Raw genomic sequence first — 18648 nt, forward strand, 5'->3', positions numbered from 1 at the left:
GTGGAGGAGTAATCATCAAATTTGTGCCTGTATCCAATCAGTTGTTGATATATAAAGCTGTTGTTTGGTTCTTCTCTTAAGCATTCATGTTAATATTTTAATTGTTTTAATTGTTTGTATCTTTAACAAATGAAACTGTGATCATTTTAATCAGTATTGTTTTTTTTTTCATCAAAATAACCTTCTGTTATACATAATATATATGTAAAACACTCAATACATACACATAGATATTATTTATGTTGATATATTTATATATGAATGACTTTGATCTGGTTTTATTAAAAGTATAATTAATATGGAGGCTGTAGATTAAATACAGACTCAAATAAGAAAAGAATACTGTTTACTAAAAGCCCAATATGAAGCCATTATGAATGTAAGAAAACTTACTGAATTAGCATTCAAAAGAAATGAAATCTCTTGAAGATCGTTTACAGAAACTTGAGCCAAATAACTTAATCCTGTTCAGCATTTTCTAATGAAAAAGTGAATTAATTCAACTGCCTTGACCTGCAATCCTTCCTCAGGCCACAGACAGTCACCAAGAATACTTACAATGAGTCTCCACATATTCTAGGAAATGCAATTTCTGCCGCTTCTTCTTTGACATAAGGGTATCGATTGAGGATCTCAGCAATACTCCATGTAAGTGCAGTGCAGCACAGCCAAGGCTTCATTGCAAATTCAATCCTCAATGAGAATCTTGGGTAATAATGCAAGTCCTGAGGTGTTTTTTTCATAGAAAAGCTGGTGAATTTATTCCATCCGTCCACTGTCTGAAGCCACTTATCTTTGCTGGGTCGTAATGGTGAGGCGACCAGGAGGGCCTGCTGACCAACTCAAGACTCAGAGGAGATTAGCTGTTCTCACGACAATATGTTTACTCAAAAATGAATCTTTATGTGATTAAGCAAGGTTCAAAAGAAAACAACAGTCCATCAAGACATTAACAAGCATGGTCAGTATAGTTTCTTGGGGGGAATTTAACTCCAAATTATTTGTGTAAAATCTAAAAAAAAACAGTCTATCTGCAATAACTAAGTTTTAATTTGTTGATTTCTGTACTAATACAACACAATATTGAAAATGTTGAAGAACTGTCACTTTTATCAAGACAGTTTCTTAAACGCAGATGTGTATACTTTGTTTTTTGTTGAAATAAAGACAATGGTAAATTGTTTAAAATATTTCTCCATTTTTAATTTCACACTGAGGAATAAACTAATTGTTCAGAAGGAGTGTAGAAAATAAAAACCAAAACAACATATACTTTGTTGATTCATTTGTTAAGCAATTTCAGGAAACAGTCTTTTGATAAGAGTCCAATATTTTGACATCTTAAGAAAACATATGATCAGTTGTTGGTGTTAAAAAGCTACAAAAAATATATACTTTCCGAACTCCAGCAAAGAGAGAGAGCGCTTTTTCATGAGAGTTTTCTTCATTTAAAATCTAGTACAAGACCAACAGCTGTGGCAGTAGCAAAGTAATCTAATGAAGAGGACTTACTTCATGATGCTTTTTTTCTCCTGAGCTCTTTATGAGCGCCTAAATGCAGTAAAAATCTGATTTCAGCAAAAAGACTGAAGGAGTGACTCAGGAGTTGTAAAGATAGAAATCTTAACATTTTACTGTTTAAATTATTTGCATATCTACCTGAATGAGGTCCAGACTTTATGCATTGACTGTCAGCAAATTACTCATGATAAAACACAAAAGTTGCAGTGTATAAAAAGAGAATGCTTAAAAGAAATGCCGCAGCAAACGGTGCTCACTGTAAATATTGTGGACAAGTGTTTGCCGTAGCAGATGGTGGAGTAAAGAAGAACAGGGATGAAGAGGTTGATGATGGGCCTCTCCTGTGAAGCACATTCTTCTCCCAGCCAGGTGATATGGCTCAGTAATGAAAGAAGACCTGAAGAAATGCCCCGGCTCTCTTAGAGGCTTCAGCGAAGAAAACACAGCTCTCTTAAACCTTAAATTATGCAACATCTCAAAGAAGAGCTTTGACAGCATGAACAGTGGCTGCAAATTACTGAGTGATGATGGTGAAGTGTTTGCTCAAAATCTGGTGCACTTAAGGTAGAGCACAAGTTTGGTGTTTGAATCGAAGGGCAGTATTTATACTTTACAGTTTCTCATTGTTATAATTTAATGTTTTTTGTTTTTACCTTTTGTGTAAATGTTTCAATTTGCCTTTCACTTTGCTGCTGGTAAACCCATATTTTGCCTGTGGGTCACAAAAAGAATATTCCTATTCTATTCTCAAGGACTTCTTCAATGACTGTGAGAAAAGTTTGATTTTGTAGATCCTACCATACATTTGGGAAAATAGCAAGAATTACAGTAAATTAAGAAAGAGTATCAGAGCCACAGTTTGAGCTCATCTTGCTGACTAAAATACGTGGAGCCTTGATTAAATGCAGTGTGCGAAGTTTTCAATCTTATCAAATCATATGGAGACTCCTGCACCGTGATTATGTGTTAAACACGTGATGAATGGAAAGCTCTTCCCCATGTAATTATTGACACTGTTTCTCAAAACCAGTATCCTCAGTAAGAAGCTATAAAAAATTTAGGCTGTGCACATAATACAGATTAATTTAATTTTCCTGGGAAAATGGAATTTTGCAAAGTAAAAATCTCTTTAATCTTACATGTCAGAGAAAAGTGTTTGGTTCAGCTCAATTTATGTTCTCTCCCCTTTCTGTACTGCAATCGACTTTGTTCATTTTGTAGATGTGTCCAGCAAAGGGTCCAACTCAAAGCACTCAGATAAGACCACCTCTGAGAAAAGCACTGCAATTTCAGCAGTCGAGCCTGCATCAAGTGACATCTTGCAGCATTTCCAGCAGTGACAAAACACCTGAAGATAATTTCCTGTTGTGGAGTACTGGTCTCAAAAGTTCATGGAAAAAAAAGACAAAAAGCTTTTGTACTGTAGAAAAGCAAAGGTAAAACTAAAATACCTTGCCTAAGTAATCATTTCCTTTTTTACACTTTGCTAGATTGCAACTTCAAACTTAGTTTTTTGGAATTTGATTGATTTTAGGTTTTTAAATGATGACCAACACAAAGCAGTGCAAAATTTATTAGTAAAAGTAAACTCATAAATGGATTTCAATCATGTTATTTGCAATATGAAATGTGTGGAGGATATGTACCAAGATGCCTGACTCAATACTTTATAGACCTGCTGTGATTACAGCCTTTTACAGCCTCTAGCAGGTTTTCTCCAGGATTTCCACGTATGTCTGTTTACCATGGGTATCACAGAGTATCAAAGGCACAGAACAGATTTTACATTGTCTAAAAAAAATTATAAACGCTGTATGTCATGTTCTTTTCACTTCCAAATTAATCACTACTATGTGTTGTGAAACATAAAACACATAAAATGGAGTTTGGGTTGTGATTTCATGTGTACTTGAGATTCTGGAACCTGCACACTCCTCAGATGAACAACACTAATTCTTTTGAATGCACTTATTTTTCTTCCTCTCATAAATTCAGGGTAGTACAGCCTCAACCTCTTAAATAAATGCTGAAACATGCAGCAGGAAATTTTCTGGGTATGAAAATTCATCTCGAAACCCAACCACGCTGTCTCCATGCTCAGGGTCAGACAATTAGATCAATTACAGTGACATTTGACTAAAACTTTCACCTTTTGTGATTGCTTAAAACCCTCAAATTATACCTTTTAAACTGATGAGACTTTAAGTTCTCTCTCCATCAAAATCTTATGGTCTGAATATGAAAACCAGGTGTGAAATAGTTCTGAATAGGGAGCTGCATCCATCTTTAAGATGAAAAGACACGCTCAGCTCGTCTATTCCCCTTTCTATTCACTTGACAGGACTTTTGTTGGTGTTTCTCGTGTTCCAGTGAGCAACTGTGCTTCATCCTTTCAAGTGAATTTAATATACATGAAGAACTCTGAGCTGCACCCTGAGCTGAAAAATAACTTATTTTGCAAGTAAATTATGTCCTTGAGAACTAGAAAATAAATAATTTCTTCAAAAAGGAGGAATCCAGAGATACCTGACTGACACATTTCCACCTGAGTTTAGGCTCTGGAAAGTGACAAAAAGAAAAAACAGATACACATACACCCTATACACCCTCCATGCCTATAAGCACCACTGGCTATGTGAATGAATGAATTGTTTTTTGTTTTTTTCTTTTATTAATTGAGCTTTAGGTTGAACAGTCATTTACCTCTTTAACCATTTCTTTGTTTATATTTGTCACACTTAAATGTTTGTCATCACCAATTTTTTTTCTCTGGACAAAGAAAACAAAAAGCACATGCAAAAAGAAACTTTAAAATCATTTCTTGATTCATAATAAATCACATATTTAGCCCAAACCTTAAGATGCATCAAAAATGCATCAGAGTAGAATATTTAAGTATTGCACTTTGAGCAGTCTGGTATTCAGGGAGTTCAAGACCTGCTAAAAAAATTTATTTTCATTTTTTGCACATTTTTTCCTTCTTAGGTACAACAATAGGCTTTATGGTGCCTATTTGGCTAAAATGTTTGACATTTGGATTTATTTGTAAAATTAAAATACATATTAATAACAGCCTTATTATCAAAAAAGATCAACTGTGTGCAGCAAAAACAGTTTTATGAGACTTCTTACATAAGCATCTTTAAGTCCCACAATCTCTGGCTCTGCATTACCACTCTTGTAATTCTAATGTAAATACTGCATGCAAAGACTAATTAAAATACCATTAAAACGCACACAAAATGAGGTTTAACTTACAAAAATGTTAAATTGCGTTTGAAAAATTATTTGAACTGCTCATCACTACAGTCTGCACATTTTCAAGGTTCCTCAGTTTGCGAAGATGATTCAAAGGCATGCATGTTAGTTTAATTGGTGATTCACAACTGATTGCAGTTGTCAGGAAGAGTGTGTATGGTTGTTTTTCTGCCTGCGCCAGCTCTGCAATGAATTGGCAATCTATGCATGGCAAACTTTCCTTTCATTTAACATTGGTTCTTAAATTCTCTGTCTTCCGGTGATGCTGGATAAGATGATGAATAAATTATGAATTCATGCTTGGCTTGTTTTGCGCTTAGATTTCTTCATCAGTGCACATCTTTTCACGACATCATGTGATTAGAGTCTGTGGAAATGTCTACTCTGAAAGCCTGCAACCACTCTAACCCGATTAATGGGCCAATTAATGTTATTAGTTGGCCATCAGATACAGCATACTGAACCATAATTGCAACCAAGATGTCAGAACATTATTGGCAGAGTGTTATGTTCAATTTTCTAGATTACCAGGGTGATGGTGTCCTTGATTTTTAATCCTGGCTTGAGGTCAGGATTCTAAAAATCATGTTAAAAATATTAAGAAATTAAATTAAATTTGTGCAATTTTTGACATAAGAAATAATCTGACAATAGAAACTTCAAAATTATACATAAACGCCACAATTCTTTTTTACACAGCTTATTATTTAGCAAAGTAGCTTGGTTTTTAAGAGAAAGGCAGCAACGCCTCTAGCACTAACTCATCCTTTATTAGACAATGGAAATAACTGTCAAAGTCTGAACTTAAGTTACGAGTGATTTTAGATGATAATTTCTAATTCAGCACCACTAGAAATCATCACGCTTTAGACAAGCATCACAAGCGCTCAATCACTTGAGGATCTGAAATCTGAATCCAACAGTTTGTGATGATGTGAAGAGTGACCACGTTTCACAAGTACTAATAACACACGAAATGCGACACTAAACATCAAATAATTGACTTTCTCAAAGGATCCAGCGAGACTTGTTGTCACATAGGGTGATTGCTGATGAACAAAGAGTAGCTACAGACCCAAGGTTGTCAATATCAGATAACAAAGGCACAGAAATCACTTTTAAAGGGCCAATTACCATTCTATGAAATCCTATAGAACAAAGGGAACAGCACGCTCAAAGAACACACACACTGCAACCAGCCATTTTCTCTAATTACACTGACAGCTATCTATTAATGGCCAGCTTGGCAATTATGGCACCACTTTAGGGATTGTGAATCATACAGTTCAACAATTATAGTTAATTTATAATTATAATTAGAGATTAATTTATAGTGACAGCAGGATTCATTACATCACATGAGAATGAGTGAGTCCCATAGATATTTTTATGAAATACAAAAATTGTTTGTTTTTTGTGGTCATTTTGTTTTTTCATAATCAATACAAAATTTTATGGGAACTTCTAGCATATGATATGATAAATGATATGATAAACAGGGACATTTGTAGTGTTATTGTTAACTTCAAATAGCAAAAAGGAAAAAAAAAGGCAAACTAACTTTTTTATTATTATTGATAGCATCTCATATTGCAAGTGACAGGCGCTTGCATTTAACATTTTTTGTTTTCATATTGGCATTGTGCCTAATAGTATTAAATAGTAAAAAAAATAATGTCAACATTCTTGTTAGATAAGAATTGCAATGCCTTGAAACTGCTTCGAGTAAAGCCAATAATAAAAGGCAAAAGAAAAGCAAAACTATGATTTCCTCTTGATTTTTATCTTGCACCTGCACGTTTTCATTCTCCAAACATGTGCAGTGTAATGTTTCTAAATGGCTCTCCTTTTGGCTTTCAGCAGCAGAAAACATCTATGGGACATCCATGTCTTATATATTATTCAAGCAGAAATAAATAATATTTTTATTGAGGATAGCATGTAGATGTTTGTGTCAGTGACTAATTGTATGAATAGCAGGTCATGTGCAATTTTTGGAGTTCTAGATTAATTTAAACTAAATGGGCCCAAAACAACACATGTAACACACAAGTCAAGGAACTCACAGAAACAGGCTGATTACTTTCCTCATCTACTGCATGAAACACAAGCATTACGCAAAAATACAGCTTTACAAATTTGAAAGAGAGCCCATTTGAGTTTATAACTATAAAGCTCTAGTGTAAATTGAATACTACTTTAGGTCTAAACATTTGGGGAAAAAAGAATATAATATCAAAGCTTTACACAGATAAAAGCATTTTTCTATTAATAGCTGCATATCAGATTATTCCAATTTTTAGGTGCATCTGTCGGCGCAGGCATACGGTAATGTTGCTTCAGAGAAACTTAAAAAGGAAAGATTGAGCAGAATATGACAGAGGCAGCTGTTGCAATAATAACAGACCCAAGTGGAGCAGGACCCAAATGTCAGCATCTGTAATCATGTATTCACAAGGAAACACATCAAAACCCCTGCTTAAAATGTAAAGAGTTGTTTTTGAGACTCAACAACAAATTTCTAAAAGGACTTAGGAATTAAAAATACATACAAGAGTTTTTTTTGTTTTTTTTTTTCTTTTTATTGACAGATGACAGAATTCATTGGGCTTACATCAATGTGGTCTATAGAGTTTCACGACTATTTTTATTTATATTTATCATCTCAATGTTTGTTATTGTTTTTACCATTTACAAAGAGAATACTGTTTTTATATATATTTAGTCTTCATTTTAATTTTTCAACAATATATATATTTAATTCTCAATATTTAGACAGTTTTAATGGGGAATGTTTTCCTCTTTTCTTTTACAAAAGAAAAAGAATAATTACAAATAACAAAATTAATTTAATTTTCAATTGTAGTTTTTTGCATTGATATTTTGATTAAACTAAAAACAGCTTTGAAATATTTATGTCTGTACTATGCATCATCTGCATTTATATTTCCACATAAAAAAGTACTTAACAGATTAGATATTGGACTTCATTTCTACTTGTTAGTGATCATAGCCCCCCTCATATAATTTTCTTCATTTAGGTCTCCTGCAATGACCCTGGATTTATTACACCTCAGTTCACTGAGCTGTTTTGATGCTTGGTGAGGCTTTTTAGATCAGGAAGAAATTATTTCAGCTTCATTTATTTTGCTTGTCTCCATGACTGCACCAAAGAAAAGTATGCTCATGTCGTAGTTGTCATCTCAGGGTGTCATAAGGAAATTAGTCCCACTGTTATCAAGCAATCAGTACAGTATTACAACATCAAAACAATTTTCTGCAAAAGAATATTATCAATGCTTTTATTTAGTTTCTATACATCTCCAACAATACCTATAGAAGAAAAATCACCTTTCAGCCAACTTTCTGAAACCAGAAATAAACTTGAAAGGTCCTCCTCAGTCAATGTGTATATGTAATGAGCATATAGGTAATTTGCCTAATTGACTCACTTGCTCCCTTCTACTGTCTCGTTACACTTCATTCTTAAATGCTGCTAGATTTTCCGAGGGGGCACTTTTCTGAAGTCAGGCGGAGAAGTTCATGCATAAACACAAAAACAGAAATGTCTGAAAGGTACTCAACAACTAATTTAAGATTAGTCTGTTTCCTGAACAAATTAGGAAAAGAAAGTTGACAAACTGCTGGACTTTGATCCACATATAGGTTACTGAAGTTCAAGGAATATACATCTATATACATAGATCTATATATATAGATGTATATATATCTATATGTCTATAGATATATATAGAGAAAGAGAGAGACAGAGAGCATTTGACTTGGCATGTTTTACAGATGAGTGTAGAGCAACTAATTAAATTGACTACATAACAGCGTGCTTATCAGCTTTCTCACATTATTTAATATAAATATTACTTCCTTAAAGGTAAACTTAAGATTTTTTTTATTACAGTACTTAATTTCCATAGTAACTGCCGTAATAGCAATTGAATAGGCTTTTGTATGAGTTCAGGGAGAAAAAAACCATGGGAGACTTTGCTTTAATTACCCTGCAGGAAATTGTTGTACTAGCTCAGAGTCAAGCAGCGAGAATAAATACGTTTTTCAATTATCATAGAATGATATATTTCACTTTAAAATTGAACATCTCAATAATTTGGAGTATCAGATTTAATTTAATCATTAATTTCATTTAAAATGTGTTCCACTTTGATAGACTGATATATTCTTCGCTGTTATTTCTGTTCGTTATGATAATTATGGCTTTCAGCAAAGGACATAAATTTTTGCTGGATTGACCCATTTTTAGTTCGTGAATATGTCACAAAGTTTATATTCTGACTTGAAATCAGTCCAGCTATGAAGGTAAGCCTCAAAAGGTTGATGGTAAAATATGATGGCTGTTCAGAGTAATGAATGCAAGAGCAATTAAGTGGAAGGAAACAGGGATGTGGATAAAGATGCATGAGCAGCAACAATAACTTTTTATTGATCATACTTTATTGTTCTGACTATTTTTTGCATTTTTATGAGCTTTAAGCATCTGTTATGAAATACTTAATTGGATAGTATTAGCTTCACTTTCTGATTTTATTACTGAAATAATAATGTTTTAATTATTGATCATATCATCTATTTATATGCAAAGCACACAAAGTATAGTTTGGTGTAAAAATGTCAGCTCCTCAGTGTAATTTATAAACAAATATAGAATGATGTCATAACCAAAAGCTAAATGAAGTCCTTATGAACAACAGCATTGGACATATTGACTGAAAATAATCCAAGATGCAGATGCAGTGTATTCTTAAAGCTCTCAAAATGTTTCAGGAAATATGGAAAACGTTGGTTCTGCAAAATAACTGCACTTCACTAATGCCCAGTTCACACTACACGATTGTCGGGCCAGATTTTGCCCTTACGACAATCTTAGAACGTTCTCAGCACATGCTTCCTCTCCAAGTTTCTGTGCTCTGGTCCAGTACACCAGGCGTGATGCAGAGGGAACAATGGACTCCCAGAAGAACTGAACACACATTCAGATGGAAATTTGGTGTAGAACCAGATCTGGTCATCAGAGGCACAGTAGTGGCTAAAAAGTGTGGCAGACAGATCCACTTTTTGAAGTCTGGCCTCCAACTCCTTGATATAATCCAGAGCTTCATCAAGTGCACCTGTAAAACCACAAAATAAAATAGGAAAACATACGGTTAGCAATAAGTTTTAATTATATATTTGAAACATTACTTCTGTGAAGATCAATATACATGCTCCGTGAGTCAGAGCATGTATGTATACAGCCATTGACTTAATCTCTCCACAATATACATAACCACATAATCTCATAATTTCATTATTATGTGACCATAATAATAATATTATTATTATAGCAACAGTTATATCTTTTACCTGCGGGTGGATGTGCCATATAATCATGGTCCGCAGTAGCATCTTCAGCCTGGTTAGCTTTCTGAGAGGACAAACTGCCGTTTCTTAGTCCTCTCGAAAGCAGACTCTCTCATTGCCGGTGCAGTGAAGTTATTCCAGGCAAACAGGGAAGGAACAGCTCCACTTTTAAGGCGGCTGGTGGTGGATCCGCTAACAAAATCCTCCGGTCTGAAGTGGTGGCTACATACAAAAGTGCTCCCCGTCCTTATGCAAAAGTCCGGATCTTCATCTCTTCGGATCGCCTGGATCCACTGCCTCCGTTGGTCCGGGTCCGTAGGGAACGCATGATATGACAGATAAGGTTGTTTTCTTGCCCCACATGAACAACCAGGGACTGAACAAAAACAACTGCGCTGAGACCGAGACATTTTCCTAGCCATTTAATGCTAACGCTATAGCCACCGGAAGTTGTCCAAACCCACATCCGCCCCGGCCCCGCGCATGCGCACAACCAACCATGAAATGGTGCATTTGATTTTATTCTGCAGTCATAATACAATTTTAAACAATACAATAAGTTTAAATGAAAGGAGCTGGAATACGTTAAGCTTTCGCGGTCAGTTGGGGAAAAAAGAATAACTGCCATCCGATTTTCTAATAACGAATATGCAGGAAATGCTTTCTTCTACTTCAAGCTGCTCTGATGTTTCAGTCATTCCGTCATATGCATATATTCTACAACAACATAAACACAGCGAAAAATTATACTTAAACGGTAACGGTTAATTAAACGACCAAACCGAAAACATTAAAAACAGTATTTTTTATGAAAAAAAGAAAAAAACCTCACCTCCATGTTGCGATGCAACAAATATAATCCTTGCTCGCAGTGTCTCCAGTTCTTAATCCAAAGCTTTGGTTTTTGGTTACGTCTTTTTTGGGTTAACATAAGTCCGCAAACTAAAGTTACCCCTTCAACGTCGATGTCCATGTTAGTTTGTTCACTCTAAATTCAGGTGTGGCAGCGCAGAATTTTAATTTGGAGGGACTTCGTAGCTGGAATTAGAATGCCTCCGAGTGAAACCTGTGAACTGGGCTTAAGTAACCTGGGACAAGTAGAAACATAGGAGAACAAATATGAAAACTAAACATTTAGCCAGTTACTGCTCTGGAGTCTTCAGGTGTGTGATAAAATAATGACAGCACCACCTGAAATTACTGACAAAACCAAAATTGCTCCTCCTCTATTTAAAAAGGTTTATAAGGTAATTCTAAAACTATTTGAAAATTACCTTTCTATTATAAAATAGATTATTCACAAGCAGAAATGTTTGGGACGTAATTTGCTCAAGAGACCACAGAAGACATAGTTCATCTACAGGTCAATCCATATCATGCCGCAAAAATATTATCCATCACCTCAGAGTCTGCAGGTCTCAGTTAGAGCTTTAAATGACGAGGCTGAAGGCAGGACAGTTAAGTGTGGCTGGATATTTTCATTGGAAAGTTGTCTGCCTTCAAAGATCAACCAAAGACCATTGTGAAGAGCTGCTGCACAGGTAAAAACTTAAAATGAAAACATTGTTTGAACAGACAGAAAGAAATACTGTATAAATATTTATTTTACAGTATTTCTTTTAAACACTAAAAGAAATATTACAACTAAAGACACATAAAGCATTGAAAGAATAACAGTGAAGAATATCTAGAAACTAGGAAATTGAGAATCACTCAACAGCAATTTATCCTGGAATAAAATCAAAGACCCCAAGATTCAATAACACCAAGTTAACTGTACATGCATTATGACAGTGGGCTGAAGCACAGCAGTAAACAACAAATCTGCTGAATAAACATAACCCCGGGATATATCGACAAAACTATTTGCTCGAGTTTCTAATTTTGAAACTGCTGATTTGATCTGCTCCTACCTTAGCCTGACCAAGAAAACATCCTTGTGTGCTGATGTGGTTTGCTCATATTTAAATGGGAGATTATGCATTTAGTGTAAACATATTAAATGGCTGATAGCAGATTACTGGGAATTCTCCTAGACCAGAGCAGTTTACATTATGCAGTCTCCTGAAAGATAGAAGTAATATAAGTAGAGGAGAAGAACATTTCTACAATCCTACTTACCCATGAACCACTATGAGTTACAGTGATGTTTTTGCTGCAGCAGACATCTTTCATTCTGGAGCAGTCTTACATCAGCAGATAAGATAAGGTATCAGTGACAAACACTGCTTTTCTCAAAGCCAAGAGAAAACAGATTGTGCAGAGATAAAGAAGACAGGAAGACAGCCAGCGAGTTGGATTTTTAAAATATTAACTAAGAGACAATTCATTTAAAGCTTCACTGGGAACGAGAAGACAACAAAATACAAAACGCCTATTTTCATTTTAACAAATGATTACAATAGGAGAGTATTTTGTAATTTCCACATTAAGCAAATCTTCAGTAGAACTTGCACCAGGCACTCAATTTGACAGTAACTATCTGTAAAGTATCAGGTTTAAGTGGAAGTTGAGGATATGAAACAGTTGAAAAAAAGTAGATGTTGAATTTTATTGGATTAATTTAGAGGAAAATTGAGACACCTCACATGTTGTATCTCGCAGGAATGAGTCATTTTGTGGGAATAAAAAACTCTTTTCTGTCATAAAAAATTTAAGTCCCATGTGTTTTGCCTTGTCTGTTTAGTCAGCAGCATGCAAGGATATAGTTTCATTTTTCATTATTAACTTCTTTACAAGGCTATTATTTTTCAGCATAAATTTGATGATAGTATTATTTTCCAAATATGAGCAGTTTCTTTAACTCATTATAGAAGCTGTCTGTGTAGCTCTAAACATTTGGACATTTGAATATTCACAAAAAACTAAGTTAAAGCATAAGTGTGAAGTACGAGAATTTGTAGAATGCAGAATAAAAGAAAAGTGGTAATAATTGTGATGCAATCCATATATGTCCAAGTATTTAGATTTGTGTAGACTAGTTCTATAATTATAAAAGTTGATAATCATTTCTGTTATGATGCTGACACTTTCTGATACAGCTGCTACAAAGGATAAACAATAGCATGTGTCGATTAAGATAATTTATTTTTATTAAATTATCTTTTAAAATAAAATTAATTTTGGAAAGTTATTTTGCCCAGCTGAGCTGACACAATCTTTTCAACACCTGTGAGTCCAGACTGGAACATCATTAGGTGCAATCCAGAATTAGCTGTTCAAACAGCTTCTGTCATCAATATCTATCTTCTCAAGTCAGGAAATTATATTGAGGGCATTCATTACATTATCACTACATCATCAAAGGTCCTACACAGGCTGTGTGAGAATCATACGTCTAAAGGAGACAGAAATGACATATTTCCACTCTGCAGAAGCTGAAGAGCTGGCAGTGTGCCATCTCACAAATGTTCATTTCTTATCTCTATATATAAGGATTTGCTGTCATCCATGCTTCAAGTCTTCAGTAATAATAGCTTCCGAAAACTGTCACCACACAGAACAAGCTGTCCTATTGGATGGAAACACACTGTTTAAAAAAAAAAGAAACATTCTCAAATAAAACTTTATTGTGTTGATTAAATCTGATGGAGTGCTTACATTCATGAAAACGTCTTCTGCATAGTTGTCCGTGTCTGCGTCCCACAAACACCTAGCACACATCCTGAAATAAAATATGTCAGAAAGGAATGTACATTCAAAGCAGCAAAGGTAGCTTGTATGTTTTTACACATTTAGTAAAACTGTCATTCTGTCCTGATAGTAAATTATGAGAAAATACTCTTTGAAAAGCAAGAGCTCCTTGTTATAAATTCTGACGAGATGCTAAAGTAAGATGCTGACTGTCACTTAAAGATTTCCCTTCCCTTCTTACTGTATGTACCGACTGTATGTACCGACGTTTACTTAGATACCCTGGAACTTTTAAACGACAGCCACAAAATCAGTTCTTTTGTAAAAGGCCTCATTGATATTAAATGTTTTTAAATAATAATATTCTGAAAAGTGTGGCATGCATTCATTTTCAGCCACCTTGAGTCTTTACTTGTAGAATCCAATTTTGCTCCAATTACAGCTTTTATCTCCGATTTTTTCAAAACAGCCCTGTCATTAACTCAGCCTGTTTCCTTCTCCCACCTGAAGAGCACTACTGCCACAGCATGATACTGCCACAGCATGATACTGCCACCACCTTTACAGCAGCACTTGCATATTCAGGCAGATTCAGGAAGTGTTCATTTTCTGCAAAAATGGTGTTCTACATGTAGGCTAAAACATTTTATTTTGTTGCCATCTGCAGGGAACCTTCTTCCACATGTTCATTCTATCACCTACATGACTAACACCAAACTGTGAACTGGACTTTCTGATTACTTTCTTTTAAAATATATTTCTTCTTGTCTCCCTAACACAGATTTCTGAATGCCTTGCTGTTGAAATGTGCTATACAAATAAAATTTGATTGATTGATTGATTAAATGAAGGAACAAAGATATAGAAATATACAATAAATGTCTTTTACCATAAACTTTTACCATTCTCGCTCCATTGCTCTGTTATAGATTCAAAGTTGATGACAGGCACTTTGTAGTAACACACTGTTGTGTTTGTTCAGCATTGTACTTTATTCCATTCCTTCCTAATGTTTTTCTTTTTAGAATTAAGTGCTTTCTAAAATGACTTCATGGTTTTTAACAAACTCAGTCTGTTTTTGTTTATGAGTGATGGATATAACTTACTTTACTCCTTGTCCTCGTTGTTCTCCGATGAGCACCTGCACAACAATCTTGTATCTGTCAAATTCTGCAGCTGTGCACAAAACAAAACAAGGTTTATTTTAGTAGTTTACAAAGTACAAGCCATAAATTAAATAAAAATAAAGTATGTCAGAGCTTGCATTACATTTATAATATGCAGAGAAATTTTACAATGTTACATGATTATTTTTCTTTGTCATGATAGATCTGTTGCCGCTGTTGTAAGTTGTAGGCCACAAAAAGTAAGCTAGTATATCCATTCTGATTTAAGTTATTTGTATCTCCTGTTCTCTTCTCTCAGTTAAATAAATTGAAAGCATGAGCAGAATATTTGGTTTACATTTTATTTCTCTTGTTGTGTGTTGATACTGCAGAAATGTCACATCTTGCTGAAGTTAAAAACATTTTAAGAAAATATCAACTCAAGTTGTGGTTTAAGTGATATGTCAATCACTACTGGTTAGGAAATTGGTCTGACCATTGCATTTTTCACAGCGTGCTCATTGTAAAACCCAAAGGAGGACAATGCAGAACTCACTCTTCACTTTGTCCTTCACGCTCTCTGCCAGTGAGCGGGTCAGCTCTGCCGCAGTCTCTGGGTCGTACTGCACGTCAGAAAGATGCTCCCTTATAATATTACGAATGTATCCCTTTACGATGGCTGGTTTAAACCTGAAAATTTAACAATTCAAAGAAACACAAGAAAATAAACTTCAGTCTCAACAGAGGTCAAACAGGAGCATCTATTTTCACCTATTGTCCAACAGATAACTATTCTATTTGCCCCAAGTAATATCATAATATTGTTGTGTTTGATGTGATTGTGAATTCATCAACTTAGTTCAACTCTCATTCATGGTGACACAGTGAACAACTCTAAACTATTTTTCATACACAGAACTAATTGCAAGCAAAGACAAAAAGCTTGTCAAATACTTTGATTCAGCGAGCAGGACCAGTATTAATTTACAACGTCCTTCAAAATGACCCAGTTGTTTAACTATTACCTCTGCTGTAATAAGCTGCTTGCTTAACAGTGCGTAAACATCAATTTACTCAAATAACTGTGTGTGTGTATAGATAGATAGATAGATAGATAGATAGATAGATAGATAGATAGATAGATAGATAGATAGATAGATAGATAGATAGATAGATAGATAGATAGATAGATAGATAGATAGATAGATAGATAGATAGATAGATTTTTATTTACAAAATTGTAAGCACTGTCGCTTGCAAGTGTTATCTCAAACTAGCGCAACAAGGTTATAGTAAGGTAAACTTTGTACAAGAAAGGTTTATTAATGGTCCGACTTCGAAACGCTGTCGTTAGCCAAAATCTCGCTAGCAACGCTTGATATTTCAAAAAGAAAAAAACAACAACATGAAATTACTTCAGCAAACTTACTTGAGCCGATGGTTAGGTCGGATGTGGTATGTATCTGATTCCTCCACCATGTCTGGCTGAGAAATAGGGCCACAAATATTAAAAAAACAGATGAATTTGTTCACACGCTAACTTACAAGATTGTATCCGTTGCTATAGTGACGATGGACGCCCATTTCCGGTTTCAAAATAAGAGCCCGTACCAGCGTCATAGAAATTAAAAAAGAAAACACAGCTGGCAGGCTTGAGGGTATTTTTTTTTTAAGTTGAATTTGTGGTCAAGTTTTTGGCCTCCGCTTTTCTGTGGAATCAGTAAGCACTACTCCAGTCTGGTTAAAATCACATAACTGTAAATAAAAAATCATCAATTATCAGTTGTTACCTTCAAAAGAAATTATGCTCTTTGATTTTGTGTATTCACTAAACATATACCTTGCACCACTCTTTTAAGGTTGTATAATATACCAACATAAAGTTGCACAACTGTGAAGTGAAAGATAAAGGCTACAATGTGCGGCATGCTTATTCATTCACTGTTTTTCTGAAACTACAGCTGTGAGTATGTTGTGGTGTGTTGGTTTCCAACTGCATGTTAGAATTCTAATACATGTTGTTATGACTTTGACCAGCAGGTGGAAGTGTTTCTCCCAGTTGTATCACCTTTCAGTTTCGTTTCTGCATGGACTTTTCAGTAATTCTAATTCTGAATAAGTAGAAACTGAAGCCTAACGCAGTGTTAAGTTTCGTTTTCGTGAGTGCCTCTGGACAATAATGAGTCACATTCACAAGCTGTTTGTTGACTGTACAGATCAGCTGTTCCAGCTCTCACTGGAACCAACGTCTTCTTTTAAAAGATAAAGATGGAACAACAGGAATGGATTCGCATCTTTCAGATTGAAATTGAAACACTTAACCGAAAAGAACACTCATGGCATTTGGAGTTTGATGAAAATATTGATCCTGAAAATCCAAACATGGGCTGGAAAAAGTACTTCAGGAAAACAAGTGCAAGGTTAGAACTGTACTGTTGATTCATTTCTTCTGCTAAATTTTGTATTAACAAAAATGTGTATTATTTCTCTATCTAAATGTTCATGCATTACTTGCATGTTGAAAGTATTTTGCATTAGAAAATACTTTTTACCTCAAAAATTCATCATTTGTATGATGAATTACAAAAATTAATTACAGTTTTCAAAGATGTTTTACAAAGTAAAACTTATTGGTTGGCATAAGTAATTTACTCTCCTATAAAATCTCACTGACTAAAATTCATTTTAGAATTTTCACTCAGAATTTGAATTTGTTGATCCAGTGAAATCAGATAGTGGTCACTGAGGAAGATAAAAATAGATTTACAATTTAAAAATAACACAATTACATGCCTTGTAAATCAACATAGCACAGCAACAGTTGTAGCCTCCTGTTAAAAGTGACACAGCTTTCTACTTTCAAAATCCAAACAAATGGCTCTGTTTCATGTATATATACATGTCAGGAGGGACAGCATACTCATCTGGCCGCAGAATTATAGACTTCTTATCGAAGTGTCTTTTTTTTTCTTAAAGATTCAGCTGTACCTCATGCAGGAGAAGTTGGCCTTCAAACCGAGTCATGGTGGTTTTCCACATGCGCCTTGTGAATGGCCAAGGCACAGTCAAGGTGAGGCCTTTGCGCCAAAACTGCAAGAGATGTCTCAATGCACAGATGGTGAAACCAAGCGTGGAGTCTGACAACATTCAAGTCCTCATGGAGAACCTGATGATGAAAATAAGAATTAAGTGCTACCAAGAAAACCTTGGAGAACATAACAAGATACCCAGAAGCTTTGATGTGAAGAGTCCCCATGAGCCTGGTCATTGTGAGGGATGCAGGCTAGGAATTTGTACAAAACAATGACATAAACACATTCTCTCTCTCTCTTGCTTTTGAAAGTGTCTGTTTAGCATTGATTTAAAATGCTTATATTAAAAACAAATTCATATGAAAAATGAATATGTATTCTCAATATATTTAAATATTACTATACATGATATATTAAAACATTTTGTGTAAAGATATGTGTCAGTGACTTGTTAATGTGGTTAACTGAAGAATAAATAAACATAAGAACAAAAGTTTTTGCCAAGATGAACACTAAAACCAAATTTTAAACATTTGATTTCTATATACTGTTGTAAAAAGTAAACAATTTTAGAAAATATGTAATGCAAATTGGTATTTTTTTCTGAATTATTGTTAATGTGGTGAAACATGCAAATAAAAAAATGCTGATTTCAAAAACGAAACAGTCACTTTAACTTTTGTCAATAAAATGTGTGCAGAATTTTAGGTAAATATAAGCCTTTGGTG

General features: G+C 34.6%; 2 protein-coding genes across 4 annotated transcripts; one reads left to right on the top strand and one right to left on the bottom strand.

The window, feature by feature from the left end:
- Window positions 1-10655: 10655 nt before the first annotated feature.
- On the bottom strand, window positions 10656-16460 carry dynlt2b (dynein light chain Tctex-type 2B). 3 transcript variants are annotated; one of them, XR_008607932.1, is made up of 6 exons: window positions 16318-16460; window positions 15445-15578; window positions 14889-14958; window positions 13750-13813; window positions 10982-13655; window positions 10656-10866 (listed from the first exon to the last, which is right to left on the bottom strand). XR_008607932.1 is itself a non-coding variant. In XM_055057415.1 (5 exons), the coding sequence occupies exons 1-5, from the start codon at window positions 16365-16367 to the stop codon at window positions 13605-13607; spliced, it is 369 nt and encodes a 122-aa protein (XP_054913390.1). In that variant the 5' UTR covers window positions 16368-16460; the 3' UTR covers window positions 10656-13604. The 3 variants fall into 3 exon arrangements, 2 of the variants coding, with proteins under 2 accessions (XP_054913390.1, XP_054913401.1); XM_055057415.1 differs by having other exon boundaries at window positions 10656-13655; XM_055057426.1 differs by lacking the exon at window positions 10656-10866 and having other exon boundaries at window positions 10982-13660.
- A 526-nt stretch (window positions 16461-16986) lies between these two features.
- LOC129376454 (receptor-transporting protein 3-like) lies at window positions 16987-18356 on the top strand. The gene is made up of 2 exons (XM_055056085.1): window positions 16987-17308; window positions 17865-18356. Exons 1-2 carry the CDS (start codon window positions 17157-17159, stop codon window positions 18193-18195), a joined length of 483 nt encoding a protein of 160 aa, XP_054912060.1. The 5' UTR covers window positions 16987-17156; the 3' UTR covers window positions 18196-18356.
- The last annotated feature ends 292 nt before the right edge of the window (window positions 18357-18648 follow it).

Source organism: Poeciliopsis prolifica, unplaced genomic scaffold, assembly GCF_027474105.1.
Source record: "Poeciliopsis prolifica strain line A6 unplaced genomic scaffold, Auburn_PproV2 SCAFFOLD002, whole genome shotgun sequence".
Taxonomy (NCBI): domain Eukaryota; kingdom Metazoa; phylum Chordata; class Actinopteri; order Cyprinodontiformes; family Poeciliidae; genus Poeciliopsis; species Poeciliopsis prolifica.